Raw genomic sequence first — 21,473 nt, 5'->3', positions numbered from 1 at the left:
AAGCTCATTTAAATTGCCCTTTTTATTAAAACATATTTTCTGCATACATGTACACAAGTCATATGTTGCCATTCAATTCATGTCTTGGTGAAATGATGCAACTATAAAAATAAATGCCAGTCTTAATCTGAGTCAAATGTAACTGTCAGGATTTGAGTGTTTGAGTTAATGGACACCATACAAGCAAAAATGGTGCATAATTGGGTTTGTCATGTCCCTTCAGAAGTGTGAAGGAAGACCATTGGTAACAGTTCAGGGCAGGCTGTATTTCCCACGATACTAACAGGCAGGGCAACACTACAGGTGCTGCCAGTAAGGCTGATAACGTTCACAACAGCCCAGCACGGAATACAGCAAAGTAGTGTGCACAAGGAATTGGACAGTAGATGGGTCACTATAAGCAATGATGCCCTGTATATATGCCGGGTTAAGCAGTTAGACGGGCAACAGGCCTGCTAGACTAAGTTCAGTGGGACTGTCTATCAAGGCATCTCACACGTAGTCTTTTGCTGAATGAACATGCACTCAAGATGAGCCAGACCGTCCAAACTATCGTTCAGAAATCCCTTTACAATACACAGTATTATTACTCCTGCACAATGTAACCACACCATTACCGTTGGACTACCAAGTCTGCCCTTTTAAATAATTTTTCCGACTGTCATTACAAATTATAAAAAAACTGACATGGTGTTAAATAATTAAAATAACTTAGACAAATGTCTTTGAACTGTTCAGCCATGAGGTCAAAAGTACTTTACAGTACTCTGGTACAATATGACCAACTGCTTGACATGTCCGCCTCTACAGAGGACGATAAGTTAGATTAAAAAAGACCGAAAACTGCATTGACATGGCACTATAACGACATGGGAGCGGTATTGTGACAGGACTTACAGGTCCACAGACCGCATGGTGCTCAGTAAGATAATCATGGTCTTATACTTAACAAAAATATAAACTCAACACATTTTCATGAGTTTACCTAACATTTCTAAGAGGGCTTCCATGCACATAAAAGGTTAAATTCTGTTGCACATAAAGTTAAATTCTGTTCAGAAATTTGTGAAAATCCATATTAGTGATCCACATTCAGTTCACAAGCTCTGGTGGACATTCCTGCTGCCAGTTGCAAACTCCCAAACTTATATCAGTGACATTTGAGGTAAAACAGCACAATTTAGACTTATTGCAAACAGTCCAATGCACATCTGTGCCATAATCGTGCATTTTGATCTGCATCTTTTGATATCTCACCTGTAAGTGCCCACTAATATGGATTTAAACAACTTTGTGCACACAAATTGAGAGAAATAAGCCTGTGTGCATAGACCGAATCTTCAATGAATGAAAATTGGAGTTGAAAACAAGTGTTGCGTTTATATTTTTGCTCAGTACACAAAACAAGCCGCAGTCACACTGAAAAAGCCAGCACAACACTGCACCAAGGAGGCAAAAATCCTCTTCCCATCCCTCCTCCAGTTAGTGTATTCTTAATGATGTGCGGGTGAACAGTCCAGTGACTTGTTATTGTACTCTGGCCTCCAGCATGGCATTGGGCACAAGGTGGAGCTGTGAGGTGATACAGCCATTCAGTTGGCGGAAGGTGTCGGCACCCAGGTAGGCCAAGAGCAGCTCGGACCGTCTGTGCAGCAGGTGGAGCATGTCCTCAGCCAGCGTCTCCACAGTGGTGTAGCGCACCTTCTCCAGGTCAAAGATGTCCTTCAGGAAGAACAGCACCTGGTCCTGTCAACCAGATGAGGGGAGTGTCAGTCAGCTCTAAGCCTGAGCAGGTTAAATTATCACCATGTTCACAGGCGGGCATATTATACTATGAACTATGGGTTACACTTGTTTGAAACATGTTAGATTACTTTATGATTCAGCTTCTTTGATAGTGTTAAATCTCAGAGTGGGAGCCAACTTTGTAAATTATGATAACAATATCCTGAGTTTCATGTCCACTCCGAATCTTATACATAAAAGCATGTTCATCTTCACATGCCAAGTGTGGCTCAACAAAGAAGATTGGATTTAGTTCTTACTGGTAGTTACAAAAAAATAAAACGGCAGATGGTCAGCTGCAATTAACCTTGACACATTAATCTTTTGTGTATGGCTTTGGTTAATAGCTTAGTTCTTAGAACTAGTGACTTACCTTGAAAAAGCAGCAGAAGTCATGCAGGGAGGTCTTGGGCCCCAGGAACCCCCAGGCCAGGACGGGGCTGATTTGCTCACAGACCGCATAGAAGTGTGAAATGAAGCCATCCTGGACCTATCAGGGAAGGAGAAAAACTCAATTCAATTGTATTCATATAGCGGCGAGGCAACTGAAACGGTCTTTAGGGGCTTCACAGAGCCTTAAACCCCAGAGCAAGTACTCAGGTGAGCACTAAAATTAATACATAAAAACAGTATTGTAAAAAACGGTATTTTACAGTATTGACTGCTTTATGTGAAACATTAGTAATACCTGCATCATAACATCAGAACGATAAGGAGTAGGGCTATCACTTCACGTTCGAAAATCGATTGGACCAACCAACACAAGTTTCGAAAACTAAAATAGGGAATCGATTTTAACCAAATATGTACATTATTCATTTTAAACGAATTAAACAAATGAAAAAGATAGATGTAACAAAACTCAGGAACAAGCAGAAAAATAACAAAAAATTCCGAAGTGCAGTAAGCATTGCGAAAGCTAAATAGAAAATTCCCACCAATTTTACGCACCGGAAACAGCTTTTTCAACCGGCTGCTGTGCTGCTGGTGTTTTCAGTGTTGCCCATAGACTGTATATATAGAACTGGACAGTGTGGTTGTCCTAGTATGGCAAGCGATTTTAACATTTTCCCGCTAGACTGGATATGTATTGCAGATATCTGTAATTCAGTTTTGCCTAGTCAAAACGAACATTTTAGATATCCGCAATTGAATTCTTCCTATCCATAATTGTCATTTCAGATATCCACAAAGACATTCTTCCTAGGACAAATGACGTCACATTTGCCATTCATTTCTATGGGGTTTATCATTACGGATATCTACAATTTGATTCTGACTAGTATGGCAAGCGATTTTATCATTTACCCGCTAAGTTTGACTATCTGGAATTAACATTGTAGATATCAACAACGTCTTTCTGACTAGTCGCAATTACATTTTGGATAGTTGGAATTGTCATTCAAGATATCTGTAACGTAATTGTGACTAGTCGAAACGTCAGATAGAGATATCTGTAATTTAGTTTTGACTAGGCAAAACTGAATTACAGATATCTGTCCTCACGTCATTGAAAACAACATTCAACTCGTCACACATCTTAAATGGCAATTGCAGATATCTTTAATTCAGTTTTGACTAGGCAGAATGAAAGGTGAATATATCTCAAACGTCATTATGACTAGTGCAAATTATTGTGCAAGACGTTGCTCTTTAGTTCCGTAGCAGAGCCCGTCTAGATTTCTAGGCTAGAGCCCATCTACTTAGACATTGTCAGCTAATTTCCCCTCCCCAACATAATCGAAGAAAAAGTGGGCTTATTTCCTTATTTCTATGAATGGAAGAAGAATAAGCAGGCTGTAATGTCGTAGCCTACATTAATTAGTAGGCCTAGGCTACTAAATTCACCAGCACCAGCTACAGGAAATTCCATTCATAATGGTGTTGGCTGTAATCGAAAAAATCAAAGAAACATTGAATCATCAATTTTTGCTGCCAGCTCCTGTCTTGCATAGGCTGCAGCATTAAAAAGACGATTAAAAACTCCTTCGCCCTCTGACTGCTCTGACATGGTGCTAATTACAAAGTTAACAGTTAACAGGTGCTATGTGATTTGATGATTTGAACAACAACACGCTCTTCTCCCGCCTAAAGTGGGATGCGGGCCTAATTTGCATAGCAATACAGATATCTCTAACGTCATTTCGCCTAGTCAAAACTCTAATTCAAGATATCTATAATTACATTTTGACTAGGCAGAATGAAAGTTATAGATATCTCCAATTTCAGATATCTCTAATCAAAACTCATTCAAGATATCTATAACTTGATAATAGATATCTACAATCAAATTATGACTATCCCTAACTCCAGTTTGAGATATCTACAACGTCATTTTGACTAGTCAAAATTTCATTTACAGATATCTACAATGTCATTTCGCCTAGTCAAAACTTAATTCAAGATATCTGAAAAGGAACATGTAGATATCTTGAATTGAAGTGAATTAAAGATATCTTCAACTGGAGTTATGACTAGTCAGAATCAAATTGTAGATATCTCTAACTGGAATTACAGATATCTACAATTCAATTGCAGATATCCGTAATTCACATAGTGGATATCTGCAACTGAATTGTAGATATCCGTAATGATAAACCCCATAGAAATGAATGGCAAATGTGGCGTCATTTGTCCTAGGAAGAATGTCTTTGTGGATATCTGAAATGACAATTATGGATAGGAAGAATTCAATTGCGGATATCTAAAATGTTCGTTTTGACTAGGCAAAACTGAATTACAGATATCTGCAATACATATCCAGTCTAGCGGGAAAATGTTAAAATCGCTTGCCATAGAAAGACGTTGTTGATATCTATCTACAATGTTAATTCCAGATAGTCAAACTTAGCGGGTAAATGATAAAATCGCTTGCCATAGTCCTAGGAAGAATGTCTTTGTGGATATCTGAAATGACAATTATGGATAGGAAGAATTCAATTGCGGATATCTAAAAAGTTCGTTTTGACTAGGCAAAACTGAATTACAGATATCTGCAATACATAACCAGTCTAGCGGGAAAATGTTAAAATCGCTTGCCATAGTTGTTGAAACGTCAGAAAATCTCCCCTCTCTTGCCTGTTTCTTTAGTGAATTACATCGCGAATTTGCCCAAAGCGTTGCCCCATGATTATAAAAGAAATGACTGGCCTATATAGTATCAGCCCATTTTATTACAAGGAAGTAGATGTTCTATAGATCTAAGCTCAGACAACGCTCATTGGAAGGTGCAGCAACTTCGGGTGAGGGGTACGACGTGCTGACGTAATTAATATGCAAATTAGCGCGTGACGTCGTCTAGCGACATTTAGCGACTTTTGGAGCTGGCTTTAGCTACTTTTCATTCGAAATAGTTGGTAACACTGGGTGTTTTGCCAAATTGAGGAAAACGCGATCAACCTGTGCGACATGAGACATACGAGTGATAGGCCCTAATAACTTGAGGAGTTCGATATGGAAGCACTTCGGGGTTTGGGTATATCAAACTATGGAGAAAGACAAAGCGGTATGCAAACTGTGCAGTCGTGAGTTCTACGTAGGCGAAATTTGTTTGACATTTCTAATTGTAAACGCAGCCACGTTGAAGCCTGCAGTAATGTTTTTCACTGATGTTATGGCAGTCCACTCTGCTTATTGTTTTTCGAGAATGTTGCACTCCTGTTTGTCATTGTGCACGAAACTTCACGCCATTGTGCGTCTTCAAGCGCCCCCTTAACATTCGTCCTAATGCCTGTTAGTTGTTCGTGGATTGTCCTATATTTGGTGTTGAAAATTTAAACGTCTTTAGACATGAAAAATCGATTTTACAATTAACAATTATGTCTCAAGAATCGAACAGGATTTTTTCACAAAAGTGACAGCCCTAATAAGGAGCTATTCCCTATATCTAACAAATAGAGCATACCTTTATATATTGTCTCTTCTGCTTCAGGACTGACCAACAACTTGATGCGACAGCCTGTGGAACATAATAAAAAAAATCTCTTGGGTGACTAAGGATATGGAGCCTGTCTGGCACCATAACATGAGCTTGGAAGATCCCTGAGGGAAAGTCCTAATGTGATGAGCTTACGGTCTCTTTGAAGGAGCTGTTCAGCCACCGATTGTTAACAACATTCTGTATGGAGATGGGAGGATTCTCCAGGTCTTCAAAAGAGTCCATAAGGATGAAATCAAGGACGATGTCATAGAAGTTCAAATGCTTGACCTGATTGACATAAAAACAAGGAAAACATCTAAAAATTGTGCAAATTACTTGTAGATGCAGGTTTTGAAAGTGAGCTGGACATCTCAAATTGACACTTTGGCTTAAAAGTGCTAACACACAAGCCAGATTCTCTAAAGCTCTCACAGCCTTAACTTATGAGAGTCATCATTTGCTTTTCTTTAAAAGCCATTTCATTTTGTAAAACTGAATGAAGTGCAATTCTTGTTCTTATTCCATAAATCACCTACAATAGTTGTTTTTCTTAAAATTTGCATGATTCATGCTGGGTGAAAAGTGCCTTCTTACCCCAGGTTACAAGATATCCTACCAGATAGGACAGTTTTACGAATACAACATTAATTATCTTATTAAATAACATTAAACACTGAGTGAGTCTGATAACTGGATTTTATGCATCTGCCTGCAGCACCTGGTACATGTGTGTGTGCGTTAAAGAGGAGAAGCAGCCCTCACCCCGCGGGTGGCCAGCTCCACCTCAGTGTTGCCCCAGTGGTCAGTCAGCTCCAGGAAGGAGATCATCTCCTCAAACACCTCCTCAAATCTCTTGGGGCTCTGACAAAACACAGGTGTCAGTTAGCAGGGAAATGACAGCAGCATGGTGTGGCGGCAGTGGTGAGGAACCAAACAAGCACACACCCACGCACACACTCACTTTTCGGGCTTTGACAATGATGGAGGACAGGATCTTCTTTCCAGTATCAGCCAGAAAGTTTCTGGTGGCCCGCTCACACAAGATGAGCTGGGGGGAAGGTGGGAGAAGGTGACGGAAAACATTAATGCAAGGTACTGTTGTGTTCAGCCTTGACAGCGAGTAAATCCATTTTAATAGCAACATGAAAACACGAGATGCATACCTGACAAGCCTGACGCACGCAGTGCAGCTTTGCCAGGAAATCTGTGTCACCGAGGCATTCCAGCAGCTCGGTCCTAGAGGACAATAACATACAATGACTGGAAAATAACACACATCAGCAAGGACAAGGAGGGCAGAGTGAGCCAGTCTAAATGCTTCTCCTCAGAGTTGACAAGTACCCATTAGAAAAGATTACTACTCCCCTAAAGTCACTGAGCTCTACTGCATGACCATCAGTGTTGGGCAAGTTACTTCAAAATCATAATGTATTATGTATTACTTATTACTGTCTTTTAAAAGTAATTTGTTACATTATAATATTACTGTCTCTGAATTGTAAGGCATTACACTACTATTGCATTACTTTTAAGTTACTTTCACCAAAATATCTAGAAATATGGATTTGCCATTCTAAATGCAGTTTATTACGCTCAATGCAGCTTGCTCTTCCAATGGAGGGAGATGTGGTTTAGCATAATGAGTGAGCTAGGCTTAAGGCTAACAACCGTAGAATGCAATAGGCGCAGTGCTCATGATGCAATACAAGGAACAATCATAGTCAGAATTTTGTTAAAAACCGACAAAAGGTCAAAGTCTGCTAAATTGTGATAGAAATACTGTAACTTTAAGGCCTAGGCCTACTCATTAAAATCAATAGAGAGCCTACTATATTGTAAATCAAAGCTTAAAGGAACCGTATGTAAGATTGTGGCCAAAACTGGTACTACAATCACTTTCAAATTACTGTAGAGCGGTGTATCCCCTTCCCCTCCCCTCTGACTGGCAGAGTTGGCAACCGGATGACGAAACACTACTGACTTTGTGATTAGTAGATAGGTGGAGGGTGGCGCATTAGGCCAAAACACAACATGACATCAACATCAGTTGAGGGCTGCAACTTCACTTTTTAAATGACAATATCCTGGCCAGACTACTGTTGTCAGTGATATAAGTATTTGAAATGAACATGATATCTTAATGTCTAGTGACATATCAGGGCAATTTTATGATTAATTGAAATACATTTTTTACATACGGTTCCTTTAATAAAGACATGTCAAGATGGTGGCCTGCTGGCCATTTCGGTGCCCTAAGTGAGTGGCTTTGAGTGAGTGACATTTAAATGATAACTCAAACACTCAAACACCTGTGTGTTTTTAAACATTAATTTCTGAAGAAATTATGTTTTACCTATAAATGGTGCACTGTCACTTTAAGAGCATTGATCTTTACGTTGTCATAATGCCCTTTTGCCAGCTCTTGTTTACAAGCCTTATTTGTTTGAGTTACATTGATAGCACAATATTAACAATAATATGCACAATGTTAAGTTGTTTGAAGCAACCTTCATTGCTTTGGAAATGGAAGTATGCAATGACATGTTGCTTCACATTTCGTTTTGCGAATACAAGTGAATTATGAGCCTGGTATCCACCTAGCTATCTGAATGGAATGCGTTTCAGTCGACTCAGCATATCATGTGCTTCATGTAGCCTAAATGCTTGGAAAACGAATGATTGAAGACCCACCAATTCTAGTACTACGTGGTGATTGAGAGAACCCAAAAGGTATCAAACTTGCATGTAACATCGTGTTAGTGCATTTTGACATTGTAAACGTTATTGATGAAGAGTGAAACACAGTTTGCAATAAAGCTACTATTCATTGGTTACATTTGGGTGCCCCCTCTGTCCTTTGGTGCCCAACGCAAAGTGCGTGATGCGCGTGGTGGGAGCGGTGGCACTGCCAGGTTACACAATCTTTTTCTGCATTTCTATCCCGTTATTCTCTTCAATTCAAGTTCACAGCACAAAGCTGACATGCACAACAGCATAGTTTGTGTTTTATCAAGAATCAAAAAGATTAGCGTGGCAGTGGCACTACTTTAGATGTTTCATTAATTTACTTGTGCTATTTCGCGAGGCATAGAGAGATCTTTCGGTTTCGCACACAAAGTGCACTAACTATTATGTTCTTCATAGCCTTGTCTCTGACAAGCTGAAAATAATGAGCGTAGGCTTATGTCCATCCCGCAAATAGAGTCCGCCTGCGAGTCTGCTGCATATTCAACCAGTATCAGGAGATAACGTTCTACTATTTTGCGCTGATTTTTTCTCCTCTGTTGTTCTCGCGTGGTGTTTGCGAATATGTATCAAAACAAAACACCACTTAATTTCGGGTTAAATGCATTGTAACGCGCGTTACTGAAGTTTGTACCGAGTAAAATATTACCCAATTTTTTTTTGTAATGCCTTACATTACCATGTTTCCGCAAACAGCAATATATTACAGTAATTACATTACTTTTGTAACGCGTTACACCCAATACTGATGACCATTCTGCTTCCAAGGTGACTAGGGAAGTTGGGGCTTGACTTATACACCTGTTTATAATAGGTGTAGCTGAAACAAGTGAACTTAGGAGAGCTGTCCACATACTTTTGGCCATATAGAGTATCTACAGTATGCAGTATGCCTGTCACTTGATAAAACTATTTCACTTGAAGAGATATCTTAGAACCACCTTGATTACATCTCCCATTTCCACAGCATATGCCTTCCCTGTGTTGTAGCAGAAAACCTGACCATCTCTAACATACCTTAGAACTCTGCAGGAGATCTTCCCATCCTCGGCCATCTGCAGTGCCTCGTCATAGAACGGGTAGTGGCAGAACGAGCCTAGAGCATAGGCACTCCTCAGCTCTCTGTGCTCGGACAGCTAGAGAGAAAAACCCAAAGACGGCATGAGACATGAAGTGGAACCTGAGGTTCTGAGGACAGGTTTAGAAACAACAAGGACTGTACAGTGCTTTCCCTCCGGTGTCCAAGTTCAGAGTTGACTGTGGGTTTATGAACACTGGTCATACGTGGGAAGAAACTCTCCTGCTCTTTTCAGCAAGTGTTTGCTCATGCACTACCTGTCTAATACAGATACTTCATCAGAAAGACAGGCCGGGCTACTTAACGAGGAATGACCTGGTGCACTCTGAATACTGAATAGGAGTTTTATTTTATTTTTTTACTTTTATTTTTAAGTTTTCACAGTACAATTATACAAACAACAACCCTGTTTGTTGTTGTGTTGTTTTGTTTTGTAGTTTGGAAACTAAAACTTTTTTTTCCCTGACAAAAACCCTGAATTTCAATGACCTATAATGATATAACATTTCTGAGCAGCAGTGTAGCGTTCAAGAATGTTTTACTTTTTTAGAGCAGAATATAAATAAATGGGTATTAAAGAAACAAAGTTGGGCTAACCATCACAACTCAAACAAGCTGTAAAGCTAATAACCAGATATACACTAATTCTGTGTGGAAATATATTTGCATTAATGTGTTTTGGCAAGTATATTATACACTGCTACAACAAAATTCCCTGATATTCCATGACTTTGCCCAAAATATTATAAAAATTCCCTGACTTTCCATGTCTGGAATACTTTATCAAAATTCCATGATATTCCAGAAATGTCATGACCCGTAGGAACCCTGCGTACAGATACTGCATGTCACAATACCTTGAACTATAGGCATGATTTATAAAGGGAAACAAACAAGCTATTCTCAGATGACAATGGAACAATAACAGTGGCATAAAAATAAAGCATCTTGGCATGTACTACATATCTGTCAGTCCCTGTAGAACTGTATTAGTTACAGGTCACCTTCACAAAAGACCATGCACCACAGTTAACCTCATTTGTCAAACAAATGCTTGTGTAACAGCCAGGCTACACCAGGCACGCAACTGCAGGATATACACAGCCTCACACATAGCATATAAGATATAACATACCACACACCATACACCCCCCCCCCCCCCGCCTAGTTTCCCTCCCTCCTCAACACAATGCAAGCAAAAAGGTGGACAATGCAGACAAACATAAACACAAAAGAATAGGGGGATAGGGGGGGATGGATGATTGTCACAGGAGTTTGTTTAGTGCAGTGATAGCTGAGGGTACAAAACTTTTCTTAAAGTGCGCTTCTTGACAATCAGTAGAACGATGGGTGGATAAAGACATAGACACTAGTGAGAACTTCTCAAAACAAACACTAGACACACTGGTACAAACAAACCGACAGTAGACAGAGGCGTGACGCCGCCATGGAACATTGACTGACTGTGTGTCGTCGCAGCAGAGCATGCGCCGTAGCCAGATGGCAAAAATATAATTTGCGTTTAAAGGCAACAAGTAGTGCATTTATAAAATGTTCAAAGCCTTTTAAGTTTTCAATAGTTTCAGGCTCACCTTAAAATGTTTTCAATTCATCGTTTTCCTCATCACTCTATACACAATACTCTACAATGACCAAGCAAAACAGTTTTTTGGAGTGTTTTGTTTATTTATTTAAAAATACTACACTGAAATATCCCATATACATAAGTATTCAAAGCATCTATGAGTTTGTGGCTGTAGAACCGAATGGCCTTGTTCAGACAGGTTACCAAGAATCTTCAAACAGCTTACCAAGGACTATGGATGAGATCCAGAATTCCTTTGAGGAGATAGTAGAACCATACAGACGGACAACCATCACTTCAACACTCTTCCAATCAGGCACATGACAACCCACTAGGAGTTTGCCAGAAGCACCTGAATGGCACTTAACCCTTAAAGGTGTACCGTCACACCGGTGTGGCAGGAATGTTGGACAATGAACGTTCTAAAGAATATCTGGGTTCAAAAAAAATTCTCCGGCCAAGGCACTTCTTAATTAAAATGTCTTTAATCACAATGACATGTCCTAAATGGACCAGTTATAATATATGAAAGCCCACGCGTAGCAGCATAAGGCCTTCTTTAGGGCAAAGTTTGGCCAGAGAATTTTTTTTTTCACTCTCTTTTTTTGAGTTTGTTACCTTGAACCAAAGAGCACCCGAACCTAAGAAGTCTAAAATATTTCTGTGGATTAAGAGCACGCCATAATCTTCAAATCAAATATCTGGGATTATTCAGAGCCTTATAGATAGGGCTCTCTCTAGGGCTTTGGGTAGGGCTGGGCAAAAAATCGATTTAAATCGAAAATCAAGTTTTTTTTTATTAAAATCGTTTTTCTTTTTAAATTCGATCATTGAAAAATTATCTGGCATAGGCTAAGTCCAATGTCTCTAAACTTTATCCAGCTGCTTATGGGCAGCAAACATAAGCAGGATCTGATACCAAAAGTAATGGCGTTCATTAGTGAGGTCATCCATAAGCATAGAGGCTTATGGTCCGTTCATGCCACCTGGGAATATCAGGGACCGCCCCCCTGATTACGTTGTTTTTCCCACTGTGAGTGGTCATGGAAAAACAAAACCTCTGGATGATGAGACAAACTGGTGACTGAAAGGGTCTGAAAACGTTTACAACACACTGTGACTGTACGTGAACTGAATTCCCAAACAGGAGCTCACTCTGTAATCCTCCACTCAAGAGCAAACTGCAGTGGGGCTCAAATCTCAAAACTGACACATACACACTGTAAACATGTAGGCATGTGCCAAGGCTATTAATAGTCCCCTCTGCAGTTCTCCTCTCTGGCAATGACCCAATTTTGCCTGCTACTCCAGAGCACCCCACCAGTGCAGAGTAAGAACAAGCAGACAGCAACACAACTGGAGACCTGCCGCTGGCAAACTTATCAACCCCCACAAAACTGTGTGATTGATGTGAACTCATTTAATAATACCTGTAGCGCACACAGTTAATGTGATCAACAAATCTATAGCTCAACTTACAATAATGGAACATTAATTTCCCTCTCTGTTAAGTGAATGTACCTGGCTAACACGATCAGTTGGAATGACACATGGGGGACAGTGGTAGAGAGACAGACAATGACAGAGACAGAGCAGGATTGCTGTGGCTCTCCCTGGGCATGGATTAAAGGTGTCTGAGGTTATCTGCGCTGGGCAGCACTGATTACAGGTGTATGACCTACGCTAATGAACGGAGACGCGACTGGCAGCCAGACGGTCGTCTGCTTCTTAAGTCTTTTCAGCTTATCTGCTGAGTTATTAGTCCACAGCCAGGAGGATAAACATGAGACTGGCCTTGTGACTTAACCAGGAAATTCCAGATACTTGCAGGGGTGTTTCCTTCACTCAAATCTTCAATGTACGACATTTATGCATCTACATTATGTTAGTGTGTGACCACTGCTTGGCTTGTTTTACTATACTCGAATAATATCATGAGTGTTGCTGTTGTGTTGAACAATTGTGTTAAGACCTGTGTGAACTATTGGTGGTGGTCTCACCTCAGCAGCAGACACAAAGGAGTCAGTAGAGGCTATGCTCAGGGTATCCTTCAGACAAGAGTCATCCAGGTCCTCTCGGCTCGAGATGTCTGTGTGTTTGTCTGGCAAAGAGACAGGAAATGGCTTAGAGTTAGAAACGTGCACACACACAAACACACGTGAGCACTGATGTGCTGAATGTCACGCAGCTTCTGAGATTTTAGATCAAATCAGGCAGATCAGGGTGTGTGTGTGTGTGTGTGTGTGTGTGTGTGTGTGTGTGTGTGTGTGTGTGTGTGTGTGTGTGTGTGTGTGTGTGAGAGAGAGAGAGACAGAATAAGAGCTGAAAGTGAGTGCCAGCTCTCAGAAAAGGTTGGCAGGGCAGGGCAGATGGCAGAGATGGAGGACTGTATATGTACTATGATGACTGTGTCAGGGCATAGGAAAAGTTAGTAATCATCCAGAGTAGTAGTCATCACCAGATACATAATGATGATCATATAAACATTAGTGACCACACAGACACCAAATGTGCAATGCAAAATGTAAGTACTTTGCCAAAACATTTCATTTCACTAGTGCTATCTAAACAGGATTGATAAAAATAATTTTCAAAACCTCTCTGCCCAAGCCTAAAGAAATCAGGAGTACTTTCCCAAATCCCAAATGTATAGCCTAACTCTTGTCTTTGTGTTCAACGAAACTCAAGTTGGCTGCCTCATATGACCCTGCCATCATGGTCCCACAGTCAAGTGCCACCATGCCACCACCCACAGTCAAGTCCAGCTGAGCGGAAGAAGAGAGGATAAGCCACAGAGGGTTAAAGCCACTGGTGACCCGAGATGACAGTATTTGCCACTTTTAGAGTTCAGTAAGAACACAGCTCAAGGCTGTGGTCATGATGATGTGGACAGGCAGAGGAAGAGGGGGCCGCTGGTGGACTGCTGGGGGGGGGATCCCTACTAATCCACTGTGACACACAAGCACCAATATTCCACAAAGCATAAAGTGTGGTTGCTTCGGGAAACAGCTGCTACAGCAGAGGGCGAGAGAATACAATCCAGATAACAGTTGCTAGCACTGAGAAGACAACTTAATTGCACTATGGCTGACTTGCACCAAAATTAACCTCAATGTACACCACACAATTTGCTCTGCCATTTCTACTTAACATATCCAAGATGCCTAAAGGCACATTTACACAAGACCACCTCATTGAGTATATATTACAGTTTTTCTCAGTCGCTTTGGTGCTTTTCTCAGATCAGAATGAAAATTCTGATCTAAACTATTAGTTCAACCTCCACAACATTCAGTCATTTGTGCACATCATAGTAGCAATTTCTCCTTCCTCTGAACAAATTGCAAATGCTTTTTAACATGTATCAGTTGCTTTGTCATGTCAGTCAAAATGAACTATACTTATGGATGCTGATTGGTGAACTAGTTATCAAATTCTGTCACAATACTGTAGAATTGCAAAGAGCATATAGTAAAACTGTGAAACGTACATATTCAGTGTCTTGTACTCACTTACTCCCCTAACTACAGCAATTTGTAACTTTACTGTAGGTTTCAAATGGCTGTACAAGTACTGTATAGTGCTTTCTTGAACATTTTCAGTTAGTGTCACCGAGTTCTGACCTTTTTTTGCATGGAAAAACACTGAGAGCACAAACTGTCGTAATGAAAACATGACAAAGCCATTTGACTATCTTGTTCATAAACGATGGTGTCAAGACTTCTCATTTTGATGACACTGGCAGTTTCATTGACATAAATACTTGCTTTTGAGGAATGGACTATCCATTTTGAGCAAGTGACGTGCTTTTGCAGGTTATCCACTATTGCAGTTTGCGCTAATTGTTTTCAGAAATGCACTAACTGCTGTGCAAATGTTAATAGTGATGTGAAAAAAGCACCAAAGCGACTAAGAAAAACTGTAAAGGTAACCTGAAAATTTAGTGAAACTAGATGTACCGCAGAGCGGTACAAAATATGACCGCCGCCCAGTCCAGCACATTTTTTCCACAAAAATAAATCACGCTGAAAGGCCTATATGATTCTAACGGTCTCACTAAATTGCATTATCCACACTCAATTCTCACTGGTATCTGCTAGACAACAAGTACCCAAACATGATTAGTTCATAGATTTCACATGTAAAATTAATTTTATACAACCCCACCCCCATCTTGCCTGTTCATAATTCTGAGAAATTCTTGAATTGTGTGCATGTGTGTGTGTACACGTTTATGTTTATGTGTGTGGGTGTGTGTGTGTGTGTGTGTGAGTGCATGCTTGTGTGTTTGCCTGCGTATGTGTGTTTGTGCATGTGCATGCATGCGTACATATGTCTACTGTGTGAGTATGTGTCATACGTATGATTACTGTGAATGTATGTGTGTGCGTGTGTATCTGTTTATGCACATGTGTGCACATGGAATGGTTTAACATGACCCCTGGAGGCAAACATTCAGAAAAAATTGGTCATCCTTGGCCCTACGGTTCTCAAGATATTCGATGGATCCATGCTATCCATGTGGGGTTACATGCCCACCAAGTTTCATGTACCCCGGTCTTTCAGTGTCCCGGGAATTCTTGTTGGTGTACGGTCACTAAATGTACACATAAATTATTTTATTGTAAGGCCCCCCATGAACGAAAGTTCACAAAACGTGGCATGCATGATGATCATGATCATAATGATCCTACACTTTCAATTTCGTGCAGTTTTGACCATGTCAGCCAGAGATATTGTAATGAAAACACCTAATTTTTTGCTTTTTAATTTTTAACTAGGTGGCGCTATACATGAAATAAGTGGTAATGGGATGGGTTGACATGCCCCCTTAAGACCAACATACAAAAAAAGGTGGACCTCCTAGGCCCTACGGTTCTCGAGATATTCACAGAAAACTGTCTCCGGCCACCTACAGGCCAGTTGGTGTATAGTAACATAAATTAATTTATTGTGTGGCCCCCCATGAACGGAATTCCACTAAACTTGGCGTGCATTCAGAGGTTATGGAATGGGTTGACATGGCCCCTTGAGATCAACATACAAAAAAAATGGTCCTCCTAAACCTTACGGTTCTCGAGATATTCACAGAAAACTGTGTCTGCCCTACCCTCCTTTCGGGGGGTGCAGTCCAGCGGGGGGGCTACAAAGATGGTTCCATGCTATCCATATGGGGTTACATGCCCACCAAGTTTCGTCTACTCCGGTCTTTCAGTGCCCCGGGAATCCTTGACGGAAATTTGGACATGCAAATCTGACTAAACCTATATGACCGCCGCTTCGCTGCACGGCGGTCATAATTATATTTAGGACTAAAGTAAGACAACCCAGCTCACCTCATGCAACCAAGCTGTAAAAACCATATCTGCAACGAACTTTATTGTTCGCCAAGCAATGATAGGAATGGAGAGGCTGGACAGTGGACACCCAAGACACCCAGCGAAAGATACTGATATAACCCATGTGCAATGTCGAGTTGGAGCTTATTTTTCATCAAAAGATAAATAAATACACTGACAGCATACCATTTTTTCACCTCTTTGTGGATAACTTTAGAAATTGTGTGTGCTGATGCTGATGATAAAGTGAGCCCCTCACCATTGTTAACGTGTGAGGGGTCAGACACCCCCAGTGCCCCCTCAAACTGCTCCTGGAGTCGGTAGGCCCTCTGCAGCAGCGACTCCAGCTTGTGGATAAACTCTGCACTGATGATATCCTGCAACAGAGGGAACCACAAACCCAGATATTAAGACCAATGGTAATAAAAGTTGCATCCACCGCCCACATGCCCCTGGACCCCCATGTGCAAGGTATGATGCCTCATATGGTACCTGTTATGAATATGAGGAACATTAATTGTATTATGGCTGGAAGAGTTTCTTGAGTTTCTACTGAAGTCAAACATGGACACACCCATAAACTAGCCTTCATTCACACGGAGATGCACTCTGTGAGGTCCAATGCCCTCACTATTTATACATTTTAAAGTGCATTACGTTAATCTTAGAAGAGCATATAAGCTTAAGCAGCGTGGATCTTGGAAGTAGGTGAAAAACAACTTTTGATACTCCCAATAGGAGTGCACCATGCTATAAGCAAAGCCTTCCATTTCCCTGCAGTACGTTTCTGTTTGATGTGCATTGATAATTTGACTGTAAATAGTTTCAGCCTATGGGACAAAATCAAGAGGTATTCTGGCACGGCGGCCACATCCTGCATGACTGGGTGCACGGTTCCCGTAATCATTCATTAAGGTCGCACGACACCCTGCATGCAAAGCCACTGACTTGCACTCGTGGACACTATTTAAATCAGGCTTTGGCTTAGGAGTGAGGAAATCACTTGTAAGCAGCTGTTTAAAGTAAAAGTGGCCTGCCGTAATCCTCTGGTTTGGAAGAGTCCGCATTCTCCTCCCTTCATTTTGGCAGCATGTACAGACACATGGCAAACAGTCGCAGGGGTCCAACTTTCTAGTGAATGACACTTCCCCTCCACATGTGGTGCACTTAGTGCAAAGGGCACTGATGAAAGGTCAATAGCACTGACTTGCTACAAAATGACTCGACATAGTCACAGTTAAGCACGGCCATCACAGATCAATGGAGCTCTCAGTGCAGCAGAGGGCCAGGGGATTGGTCAGTGCCTACCTCCATGCTCTCCTCGGCGATAGCGTCACCAGCACCCAGCTTCACTGAGGCGCAGCTGGCTTCGTCCTCTGCCTCCCGGCTGCGGAAGGTGAGGGCCTGCTCCCAGCGTCTTAAAGCCTCCTCAAACAACTCCATGCCTGTGGTCCCAAAACAGAAACAGACAGGGGCAAATCACTGAAATGCATTACTAACTCTAACAAATAAAAACCTCTTTATAGTAAAATCATGCATTTAAACTAGGACTTCTGATAGTTGCAACTGACCCCCATGGTTAGCATCTTACGTCCTAAGTCCCAGGCCAGCTTCATCTGCCTGCATCTTAATACATCACAATATATGCACAACTGCATGAGATTAAATGCTAGTGCTAACTCACCCATCAGGTAGAGATTTTCAGGGGTGGTGACTGGGATGTTGACCATACTGCAGATGTCTTGATCCTCAGCACTTCTGTCCCAGCAGCTGGAGCTATTGGCACAGGTGCAGCTGCTGGAGGAGTTCATGCTTTTAACCTACCAGCACAAACACAAACAAATGCTGTTAGGAGAGCTACAGTACTATAGTACTAGCCTGTGATAAACCCAAAAGAAACAACGAAAACCCTTTAACTGAACTGTATCATGACCAAAAACATGAATAAATATTTAATCCATAAAGCTTTTAATGGACGAAAGGAGATGAGTACTTTACCGAGGATAAGCTCTGCAAGGAGCCAGAGAGCTTGCTGTACAGGGTTCCACCAGAAACCAAGTTACAGGAGTAGCAGCTTTTAGTGTTAAGTGGCAGGGTGAGATTCTGACGGTTACCGGCTATGCATGTGTCTGAAAAAATGCAAAAACACAAAAATAACTGAAATGCCACTTTGAATGCAGTTTAAACATGTTCTTACTGCAGAAACAAAAATGGGAGCAAAAAGCCATGACAAGATAAAACATCATAAAAGTGTAACCATACATGGCACCTAAAGCATGGGCTAGTTGTGGTGGAGTAGATGATAAGAAATCACCTTTCTCTGGGGGAGTTGCAAGGAGAAAGTCAAATTCTTCCTGTTCCCATGGCGACTGGGCCTTTTTCTTTCCCTTCCTCCTTTTGAAGTGGCGGGCGAGGAAGATGAGGGAGACAGCACCAAAGGCTGTGGCAGCAAACAGCTTTTTTGTGCCTGGGCTGACATTAACCTGTAGGGAGATCAGACACATCACTGAGTGAAGAAAGAACTAGAGGGACATACAACGCTTGGGCAAGGAGACTGACATTAATGATGATGCACACAGACTGATAATATTATAGAAGAGCACACACCCCAAAAGCTTCTTTTAAAAAAGACAAAACCAAGCAGAAAAATATTGTTTTTGTTGATATAGCTAGTTCCTATGTGTATATGGTCATGATAAAGGAATATAGTAATGTTCAGGATATGTAAGCACACATTTCTACAAAGGCTCTCAGACAATTAACTTAGTTATGTGGGTCTTGTTGCAGAAATTAAGAACTTTTACTCAAGCCATTTAGTTTTTAGCAATACTACTATGCCGTTGCTACAAAAATATTTTGGCAGTTAGCTAGCTTGTTAGTTTTACCAAAAAGCACATTAATGGCAACTGATATTACCGGAATGCTTGTATGTTTAGTCTAAGTACTGCAATTGAAGCCAGACAAAGTAACTGCATGCAAACCAGCATCATACTTTGTAAACAGAGACTACAACATAACAAAACATAAATGACAGCAGTCCTACCAGTCCAACAATAAATAAGGCATCTTTAGGAAGGGTATGCATCACACAAACGCCTGCTGCCCCTGGTGCCATCCTGGCTGGTCCGGAACTTTCACACAAACACACACACACACACACACACACTAATAGCCTGCCGTTAGCCTTCAGGACATGTGGAGAGCCACCACAACGACCGTGATCACTGTCTGACTGTCTCTAGTTAACCTGCCCTTCACATTCATACCACCAATGAGCTTTGGCTGTGATGCAACACACAGCTCTCATTAGCTGCCAATCATCTGGGGTTGTGCACTGTTACTACTGTTGCACAAGCCTGTGGTGGCAAGACCAACACAAACAGTGGAGCCTGCCAGCTGAACACGGACCAGTTCACCCATGCTCAGCGGAGAGCCTCGTCGATAATGCGCTTGGCCCGGACAGGCAGGCCCTGCCTGCAGGGCATGCGTGCACTTCTGCACTGCTACACAGGGAAGGAATGTTATAACCAGTGCCAAACAATGACAACAATGCACAATGGGCCTAGGAGACTATACTGAAAAGAAAGAGTGCTGTATGGACACATGCAATCTATATTTTAAAAGTCTACTTAACTGTTATATAATAATATTAATATTACATGGAAAATTGTCCACAATGGTCAGTTAAATGTCATTACTGTGTTGCTTGGAGCAAACATTTTGTTATATTCTGTTTGGCTAGCCTTCTAACCAATTGGTGTAGTTTAAGCTTTTGAACAAGATAATGTCCAAAACATTACCTCAGCCAGAGAGTTGCAGAAGGAGAGAGGCAGGTCTACCACACGAAGGGCCGCCACTTTGATGGACAATGGGGAGCTGAGAGCGTCATCTGTCATTGTGGCAATCTATCCATAATCCCGTTGATTAATGGTCTTAACCTGTGGCCATCGTCGTCCACAGAATTTCAGGCTGTTTAAAAGGGGAGATCCGATGCAAATAAGAGTGTTAATATAACTATTTTAAAATACAACTTTGTGTTGGCTATTCCTTCACGTGTGCTGACACAAACGTGTGCTGTTAGTGCTGAGCCCTGGGGCTGTGTCGCACACATCCAATTACTGTATTAACTTACATACGTTCACATGACAGACAGCAGTGGCCCCATCACATGACTGACTCCCGCAAAGGACTGTCCTCAGCAATACACACTATATTAAGACACCTGTCGTGCGGTCACTGACCGGGCATTGCATAGACTATATTCATTGGTGTGAGGTCTTAATCAATTCAACAAAATGACATCAGAGCCGCCGGTGCAACACCTATAGTGACATTACGATGGTATTATAGCCAGCACGGCTCAATATCACGGCTACTTCTTACTGATCTGACCAGACAGACCATGTCAGACCCATAGACAGTAAAAGATAGACCCTCCAATAAGTGCTGGCATTATTCTGCAGTTATGGAGATGGTTTCTGTTAACGCGTTTCAAGTCGGCCTATAGCCATATCCTTCATCGACGTGTCTATATGACAGCCATCTAACCTAAGTGCAAATTACCTGTTGTTTGTAAAGCTAACAGATTAAACTAATGCTAAACTAAACCATGCTGCCAGCGACGAAAGAATACGTTGAACGTGTCCGAAAGTCCTAAACCCGTGCCTAGATCTGCTGCCTTGGATAGGGTAGGATAGGTTGCAACATGCACTAGGTTAGCGAGCTAGCGGCTATCCATACAGTCAAAAATAAATTACGCCTTTGAGATGTTACACGGCAGAATGCATTTAGTAAAACTGCTTACTGTACCTTTCCTTTTCATATAGACCATTGGCTTCTCCAGACCATCGACACGACAGCAAACACCTGGCCGAAATGTCTGATATGTCTGGTTTTGTCTGTAGACAGTTACGTCAAACGTCATGCGGACATTTCCTGTGGTCACGAACTACTTTTTTTTTTAAGCAAAATAAAAGTCCTTTCATTAAGGGGGGGGGAGACTACAGCTCCAGGCTAAAACAA

At 41.4% G+C, this 21,473-nt stretch overlaps 1 protein-coding gene across 2 annotated transcripts; it reads right to left on the bottom strand.

The window, feature by feature from the left end:
* Positions 1–3: 3 nt before the first annotated feature.
* Positions 4–21,386, bottom strand: miga1 (mitoguardin 1). Of its 2 annotated transcripts, XM_076295253.1 has the most exons (16): positions 21,261–21,386; positions 20,252–20,420; positions 18,766–18,934; positions 18,450–18,580; positions 18,136–18,271; positions 17,760–17,896; positions 16,711–16,828; positions 13,113–13,213; positions 9,467–9,585; positions 6,868–6,940; positions 6,666–6,752; positions 6,467–6,565; positions 5,858–5,992; positions 5,690–5,743; positions 2,159–2,275; positions 4–1,746 (listed from the first exon to the last, which is right to left on the bottom strand). In XM_076295253.1, the coding sequence occupies exons 2-16, from the start codon at positions 20,345–20,347 to the stop codon at positions 1,528–1,530; spliced, it is 1,791 nt and encodes a 596-aa protein (XP_076151368.1). In that variant the 5' UTR covers positions 20,348–20,420; positions 21,261–21,386; the 3' UTR covers positions 4–1,527. The 2 variants fall into 2 exon arrangements, with proteins under 2 accessions (XP_076151368.1, XP_076151369.1); XM_076295254.1 differs by lacking the exons at positions 20,252–20,420; positions 21,261–21,386 and adding an exon at positions 19,495–20,101.
* Between the last annotated feature and the right edge of the window lie 87 nt (positions 21,387–21,473).

The sequence above is a fragment of the Alosa pseudoharengus genome, unplaced genomic scaffold (assembly GCF_046254945.1).
Source record: "Alosa pseudoharengus isolate Yale_2024_CS ecotype anadromous, Long Island Sound unplaced genomic scaffold, YU_APseudo_1.1 YU_APseudo_1.1_scf_2, whole genome shotgun sequence".
NCBI lineage: Eukaryota > Metazoa > Chordata > Actinopteri > Clupeiformes > Clupeidae > Alosa > Alosa pseudoharengus.
The sequence above is the reverse complement of the archived record's forward strand: the minus strand, read 5'-3'. Positions and strand labels throughout refer to the sequence as shown.